The sequence below is a fragment of the Patagioenas fasciata genome, chromosome 4 (assembly GCF_037038585.1).
Source record: "Patagioenas fasciata isolate bPatFas1 chromosome 4, bPatFas1.hap1, whole genome shotgun sequence".
Lineage (NCBI taxonomy): Eukaryota > Metazoa > Chordata > Aves > Columbiformes > Columbidae > Patagioenas > Patagioenas fasciata.
Genome location: NC_092523.1, coordinates 15,894,972 through 15,902,765, shown reverse-complemented (window position 1 = coordinate 15,902,765; position 7,794 = coordinate 15,894,972). Strand labels below are relative to the sequence as shown.

Sequence of the window (7,794 nt, the reverse complement as noted above, 5' to 3'; positions counted from 1 at the left end):
AATGTTTGCGTTTGAGCCTCCCAGCCTTAAAGCACACAGGCTTTTCCCCATATAAGGAATATGTACAGCGAAGGGAATTGCAAGCCAGCTATTAAAACCTACTGAGCTAATTTGCTAAGACATTGTCAAGTTTGTAAGATTAAACTTCTCGTTGTCAGAAAAATATTTGCAGATTCTCCAGGTTTAGTATTCAGTTGAATTCTAAAAATCATTCAGATTTTCTCTGAATTGTAGGCGGTGTATCCTTCTTTCACTGAAGTCCATAAACATGTCACAGTTACAGCTCAGCAACAACACAGGATCCTGACATCAGCCGAAAAAAGCAATTTGAAGGCTGAGTGTTGCAGCAGTTACTTACGTGAGGTCCCTCCCAAAATGCACAGAGCCAGAACTTGTTTTAGAGATGCACGGCTGTCACCTACTGTGTATCTACAGCTGTATTTACTTGGCAATAGTCCGTTATTATTTAAGAAATAATCAAAACCTGTTCAAAAGCAGATGAGAGCTGAGACTTCTCTGCAAAACCAGCAAGTTGTCCAGGACACATTTATGTGCCTTTGCTGCACAGCCAGAGTGGAGCATGGCCAAGGTAAAAGCCATGAATCAGGTTTTCTCCATCACCAATAGAATCACAGAGCATTAAAATTCCTTGTAGGAAGAAACACTGTTTGTACCACTGCCGTCTTCCACCTAAGGCCCTGGAAGACCCAGCAGGAGACTCTACAAGGATTTGCACCATCCTCTGTATATCAGGAGGCAACCCAGGGACAAGGTTGTGGAGACAGCTTCTGTCCAGGAAAAAAAATCACCTCTGGGAAGCACTGCCAAGAGGGGTATAGGGTAGCCAGGTAACTCTGGGGCACAAAACTCTTTGGCCTGTTTCAGGGCTGAGAAGGGCTTGGGGTGGCAGAGAGCCAGGACAGAAGTGGCACACCAGTCCTGAACTAGCCTAGCTCGAAGTGCGGCCGAGAGCCAGCACACGGGCCACATCACTAATTAATCTCACAGAAAGAAAAATCCAACCCTGAAGAAAAGGTTACAACATTTCGTTTTCCCAGTACAAGCTACTCCTATCCCGGGACCATCTAGGTTTTTTTATACAACGTTATGTGGTGTGTGCTCTTTGCGAAGGCTCTTCTAAGGTTTTGCAGTCACCTTTGTGGATGCGTGCGCTGTCTTTCACACGTTTATCTGCGGTGTCGGTAAGATGCCCGTGAAGCAGGACACATCCTTCTCTGTTTCTTCGCCCCACACACTATATGCAGTGCTTTCTGTGAGCGAGTTTCCTCACACCTGGCGAGAAAAACGTCTCAGAGACTGCAAAAAGCCAGGCAGGCTCCGCTCCCGCGTTCCCAGCCCGCATCAGGGTTTGCCATGGATACTGGGAGCGGGCATTGCCTTTCCACCGGTGCCCCCACAAAAGGTGACCTTGCCCTGGCCCACCCCGGGCCCGGTGTCACCACGGACCCGCTGGCCGCCCAGGGCTGGGCAGTGCGGCGGGGACGCCTCTAGGGGGGGCAGCCCGTCCGCCAGCAGCGCCGGCCGGGCTCCGCCGCGGGGCCTCCGGGCCGCCGCCGGGCAGGAGCGGAGCGAGAGGGGCGGCTGGCAGGGCTGCTGAGCGGGGTGTCGGAAAGAGAGCCGGGGAATCTCCGGTGTGCGCAGGGAAAGGCAGTTACGGGGCACGGCGGGGTTTGGGTTTTCCGCGCTGCAAGGTAATACACGTCTGTAGAACGGCGGATCCGACACAACATATGGGTTTTAGCTGCTTCCAAACCTCGGGGAATAGGGGTGCGGGGGGTGCGGAGCCCTTATTAGGGGTGGGGGCAAGGTGGAAATCGTGGCCCCACGACATCCCCGTTTCAGGCGCTGCCTTGTCCTCTCGGCTGCCCACCCCGCTGCTTCCTCTCGTCCCCCTCGAGCCTTTTCCTGCGAGGAGAGTTTGCGCCCAGTTTCCCCCAGCGCTCGGCGGGGGCCCTGTTCCCGACGCACGCCGCGGCTGGGGAGCCCTGGCCCTCTCGTGCTGCCCCAGCTGAGGGAGGCCGGGAGTCGGCTGCGAGCCCTCCGCCCGGCGGTCAGTGTGAAGCAATGCCGGGCCGCCGCTCTCCCCCCCACCCCTCCCTCCTTCCCTCCCTCCCGCTGCCCGTCTCCGCCGGCGGGGCTGGAGGGCGGGCGCGGCGGGACCACCCAGCTGGCCCACGGCCGCTGCAGTCCCGGGACCGCCGGCCCTGCCCGACCTCCTGCCGCTCCCCTGCGCCTTACCCCGCTGCTGCTCGCTCCCGGCCTCCTCCCCAGGCATTTCCTCCCCCAAACAGTAGTTTTCTGGTCGGGAAGAGGGCGCAGAGATCGCCCCGGGAGGCGGGAGAGGGCGACAGAAAGAAAGAAAAAAAAAAAGAAGAAGAAAGGAAAAAAAAAAGAAATAAAACGAGGTGGGAGGGAGAGCTGGGCAAATTAGCAAAGAATTACACCCATTGTCAACTAACCGCAGGTATTTCCAAGAGCTTGGACGCGAAACTTTGTAAATCAGGGACTTCGCGGGCTGGAAACTGTCTGAGCCGGAGCTTGGAGCGAGGCGTACCGGGGAGAGCGCCTCTGCCTCCTTCCCGCCGCTCCCCCAGCCCTAAAGCAGCCGCCTGCTCTGCCTCCCGCTCGGCGGCCTGTCGCACCTGAGCCGAGCCCGGAAAGCTGCCGCGGCCACTCCTGTCCGGAGCGCCCCGACTCCACCGTGCCCAGAGCCCCTCTCCGGCCGTCAGCTCCTTCCACTCGCACCTCCAGCTTTTCCCCTTAGAAGAGCAGAGCCCTTTTCTATACCCACGTATCTGGCCACGCATCTCCTCTAACACCTCAAATTTCATCTCTCGGCTGGTTAGCAGCCCTTAAAATGCCAGCACAAGGCACTCTTCCTACCCCTCCTGCACATCTCCTCGTAAGTGGATCTCTCGCAGCTTCCCCAGATGCCTCTTATTTCCCTCCAGGTCTTAAAAAAAAAAAATCCCCTTCGGGTATTTCCTGAGTGTATTGTGGCACCGAAATCTGGGTGGCAGAAGCGACGGCTTTCCCGGGAAACATCTGGGTGGCAAAAAAAAAAAAAAAAAAAAAAAAAAGATAATGGGTGATTCCAAGCAAGATTATTAAAATGGGCTGGATTTGTTCAAAAATATAAAGCCTATTCTCCTCCAGTCACTCGAAGTTGCTCTCCGGCTTCGTGCTGCAAATGAAAGCGGGATTATTTATTACATGAATTTATTTCAGGGTAGGAATGGTGAATGAAAACACTTAATTCGTGCCAGAGTCGTTGATAATCGATTATCGTGGCTTCCTGGTCTACTGCGAACAGGCGCTCATCTCTGTGGGATCCAGTAAGAAAGTGTTGAAGGTGGACGCACGCCCGTGAAGAAGCAGGTTAACACCCTGCGGATTCGGCTCACGAAGCGAAGCCAAGTTTGGGGTTATGATTGTGATATTCTCTAGCTCGTTAGATTGCCTCGACTCCCCAGTATCAAAAAAATCACGGTCGTAAAGCTCTGGAATTTCATTTTTCGTGTATATGCTGATACCCTCGCCGGGACTTTTCTGTTAGATCTGAGAATGCAACTGATGTCTGAAATAAGGACAAGCATGATACTTGGGGCACATTGTTGCTTTGGCAATGAGTCGTATTCATATAATTCACATGCGTGTAATAGTTTCCGAAAGCGTCTTGTTTAGGGCCTTTTTTTTTTTTTTGAGGAGGGGGGGATGAATGGTTTCAAATAAAGCAGTCTTTAATTTGCGAGAACTTGCCCTCCAAAAACGGTCTTCAAAAGCCTCATGGGCCGAAGACCGTCCCTAACATAAAACTGACTACACATTTAAACAAATACCGGGCGAAAAGCCCGTTTTCGAAAAGCAGTCGAGGCTATTTTGCATTTACACTCACAAGGCGAGCGGCCGGAGGTTTCGGGAGGTTTCCCTGCACCTCACACAGCCCTGGCCCCGGCGCGGCGTCGCGATCCCCGACAGACCCTGCAACAAACTAATTATCGAGGCTCTTCCCCGAGCAACATGCATCGAATGCTTGCCAGCCTGTGGCGTCGTTCCCATTCCCCCGAGATGTTTTCCGCCGTGACCGGACCCTTCCCCGCCGCCGAGCTGCAGCGCTCGTTGCCCGGCTCGGCCGAGAGTGGAAACACGATGAAACTGTTATCCCTCACTCCAGGGGCGGAAGCCGCCGCTCTCCGCTAAGCAGAGGGACCCTTCCTCCGAGGGTCGCCTCCGCCACGGGTGGCACCGGCCGGCAGAGCGGTGGCCGGGGTGGCCGGCGGGAGGCAATGGAGCCCCGTGGGCCTCAAAGGGTTAAGTCGCGGCGCGCCCCGCCGCGCGCCCCGCGGAGCCGCATCGCCCCGCGGCGGGGAGCCAATCGCTGGGCGGGCTGCGCGGGGGTTGCCCAATGGGAAGGCGCGGGGCCGGCGCTGTCAGGCGGCCGTGAGGGATGACAGCGCCGCCGGGAGAAAAAGGAGAGGGCGGGCGCGGGGCGGGACAGAGCGGGGCGGAGGCAGCGCCCGCGCCGCCAGGGACCCGCGGCGGCGCCCGGCGGAGCGCGGCGCGGTGGCCCCGGCCCTATGGGCGGGCGGGCCGGCAGCGGCGCAGAGAGGCTGCCCCCGCTGGCGCCCTCCCTCCCAGCGGCAGAGAAGGGCCCGGCACCGCCGCGGCCGCGGCCGGCGATGCGGTCGCCCAGCTGAAGGCGCGGCGCGGTCCGCTGCTCGCCCGCGGGGCCGCCCGCCGCCGGGCCATGGCCGTCCGTGGCGGCAACGCCCTGACGCCTTTCTCCATCCAGGCCATCCTCAACAAGAAGGAGGAGCGCGCCCGCCACGCGGCGGGGCGGCCACCGCCCCCGGGGGCGGCCGGCGGCTGGCGGCTGTGCGGGGCCGCTGAGGGCCCGCCGCTCCCCACGTCCGCGACTGCCGCCCGCGCCCCGGCCCCGCGGACGCCGGCGGGCTGGGACTCGGACTCGGCGCTCAGCGAGGACCCCGAGGGCGAGCGGCGCTCCGAGGAGGAGGGCGCCGGTGGCAGCGCCCGCCCCGCCGAAACCACGGGCGGGGGGCGACCGCCGGCGGCGGCGGAGGAGGTGCAGCCACCGGAGGCGGCGGAACGGGACGCCGCCGGCCTCAGTGACAGCGAGATATCGGCCGCCGTCTCAGGTAGGGGCGGCCTCGGTGGCGGCCCTTCCGCACCCTTGCGGGTAGGGCGGGAGGTCCCGCGCTGGGACCGGGAGACGATCGGGGCTTTCCGCCGATTCCGAGGGGTTGTGCAACGGGCCCAGGCTCTGCCGGGGCAAAAAGCGCACGAAACGCGTGCCGCGGGACGAGAGAGGGCGGATCGGTCAGAGCGCTTTCCCAGGCTGAGACCGCAGCCCGGGAGGGCGCCCGGCGCTTAAAGGGGAGCGAGAAACGGCTCTGCCGGCGGCGGGATGGGCAGCGGCTCGGCGGGGCCTCCGCCCGCCTGTTTGTTGCAGGCTGGCCTCAAGGAGCGCGCCCGGACGCCTGTGCGGGAGCGGACTGTCCGCGCAGCGGTGCGGGGCACGGGGATGTAGGTATCCCGGTGCTTGCCTGCCCTGACCACCGTGCTCTTTCCTTGCCCGCAGATCGCAGCCCTCCGGAGGAGGAGGATGGAGCGGGCAAGTGCGGGAAGCTGCTGCCGGGGGAGGAGGAGGTGGCGGCGCCGAAGCCGAGGAAGAAGCGCTCCCGCGCAGCCTTTTCCCACGCACAGGTCTTCGAGCTGGAGCGGCGCTTCAACCACCAGCGATACCTGTCGGGGCCCGAGCGGGCCGACCTGGCTGCCTCCCTGAAGCTCACCGAGACGCAGGTGAAGATATGGTTCCAGAACCGGCGCTACAAGACCAAGCGGCGGCAGATGGCTGCCGACCTGCTGGCCGCCGCCCCCGCAGCTAAGAAAGTGGCCGTCAAAGTGCTGGTACGCGACGACCAGAGACAGTACCACCCCGGCGAGGTGCTGCGGCCGCCCTCGCTGCTCTCCCTCCAGCCCTCCTACTACTACCCCTACTACTGCCTGCCCGGGTGGGCTCTGTCCACCTGCGCCGCAGCCGCCGGCACTCAGTGAGGGGCACACATACATCCCACCCTCCGCAGCCCCCCCACCACACACACTGGCAGCCAGAACACCCGCCTCCCCTCTGTCACCCCCCCATCCATCCATCCATCCATCTTCTCAAATTCAGAGCCCCAACTGCAGCTCTCAGTGCCTTGGACAGTATTTATTATTATTTTATTGTTATTTTTATTATTAATATTATTTGGATGGTTCCTCACCCTCTCCTATTCCAACGTAGGGCTTCTCAGCCACCCCCGCCCCGACCCTGTCCCCCCTGCCAGCCGAGGACTCTTGCGATTCGGCACGACTAGTTCATGGTATCCATGTTGTCAGTGTATTTGGTGTAGACTTTTTGTTTGTTTGTTTTATTTCGCTTCGGATTGGTAGAGACTCGATCTTGTGTGGGAGAGAAAAGAGAGAAAAAAGGAGAGGAAAAAAAAACCCCAACAACCCACAAAACCAAATGCAGCTCAAAAGACAAGATCAAGGACTCCCTCGGTGGATTGTAAGGAGGATTATTTTTGACGTCTGTTTGAGTCCTTGATCTTCCAACTCGTTGCAAACTGAGTGTGCCTTGTATGGTGCTGAATGTAAGGAAGCCTCTTTCAGATCCCCCCTGCTCTTGTTGCCCATGTTATTCCTGTGTTCCATGATCCCTGGCAAAGGATAAATATGTCACAAAAGGGTGAGACTTCTATCAAAACTCCAGGCTTCTTCTTTTCCTTTTTTTCCTGAGATCTTTCCATGTTTGGGGAGGGAGGAGTTATGGATTTTTTCGCACTTTCCAGTTGTATTAAAGTTGTTGTTATTATTATTTTTATATTCAATGTGAATATTTCTAGTCAGGCTTTTTAAGAAATCGATGTAACGGGAAATGTTAATACCATCAGTGCCTTTTACAGCTCTTCTGCAGACCTCTCCTTCAGGGGCGGGGATTTCAGATCTCCTCAGCAATGTAATTACAGTCTCTTTCTTTCAAGGTAACTAATTGCTCCTTTTTTTCTTTTTTTTCTTTTTTTTTTTTTCCCCTTTCCCTTTCTCTTTTAATGGCACTGTGCACTCAACTAGATTATTTACTTCGAAAGAATTGTGAATGTTTGTAAGCTACCCGCTGTACTTTTTTGTTTCTTTCCTTTTTAATTTATAAACTTTAGTTTAACACTTAGTTCTGCCGCTTGTGTCGTTTCTGAGAGTAGACACGGGTTTCCCCAGCGAGTTTTTCCCTGCAGCAGACTTCAGGCTGTAGTTCAGACCACGTCCCTCCTTTTCCCACTCGCACGGAGTCTGACTCTGGCTCTGGTGGGAACAGGCAGCTCCGGCGGTGGGCATCGTGGGACCTGGCGGGCATCTTTGCTCCGGTCCCCGCACCGTTCTGCTTGTGTGCACCGTGCGGCGCCTGTTTCCTCCGTGCGAAGCGGAGAAGACGAAAGGGCTAGGGCCGGGCGCCTTAAGGAGTTATTCGATAACGCGTGTCCAGGATGGAGCGATTCCCCTTTACGCCGGAGAGCCGGGGTCGCTGGTTTAATTCACGGCTGCCTGGGTGACGGTGAGGATGCGCTGCGGTCGGAGGAGCCGCGGGCACGTGAAATTGGTTTTCCCGGGCGAGGGAGGTCTCGCAGTGCGGGCCATATCGGTCTGAAACCTTAGCAGCTCCCGGGGAAAGTGCGTGGGCCGGTGGATTGTTTTCTCTCTTCTGGAGCCTGGCGG

The 7,794-nt window shown here is 58.1% G+C and overlaps 1 protein-coding gene across 1 annotated transcript; it reads left to right on the top strand.

Annotated features, from left to right (window-relative positions):
• The first annotated feature begins 4,768 nt into the window (after positions 1-4,768).
• On the top strand, positions 4,769-7,252 carry NKX3-2 (NK3 homeobox 2). The gene is made up of 2 exons (XM_065837621.2): positions 4,769-5,177; positions 5,621-7,252. The coding sequence occupies exons 1-2, from the start codon at positions 4,769-4,771 to the stop codon at positions 6,094-6,096; spliced, it is 885 nt and encodes a 294-aa protein (XP_065693693.1). The 3' UTR covers positions 6,097-7,252.
• Positions 7,253-7,794: the final 542 nt, after the last annotated feature.

Coding starts and splice junctions, on each gene's coding strand:
- NKX3-2 (XM_065837621.2), top strand. CDS start 4,769: ATGGCCGTCCGTGGCGGCAACGCCCTGACGCCTTTCTCCATCCAGGCC. Junction 5,178..5,620: donor GATATCGGCCGCCGTCTCAG/GTAGGGGCGGCC, acceptor CCTTGCCCGCAG/ATCGCAGCCCTCCGGAGGAG.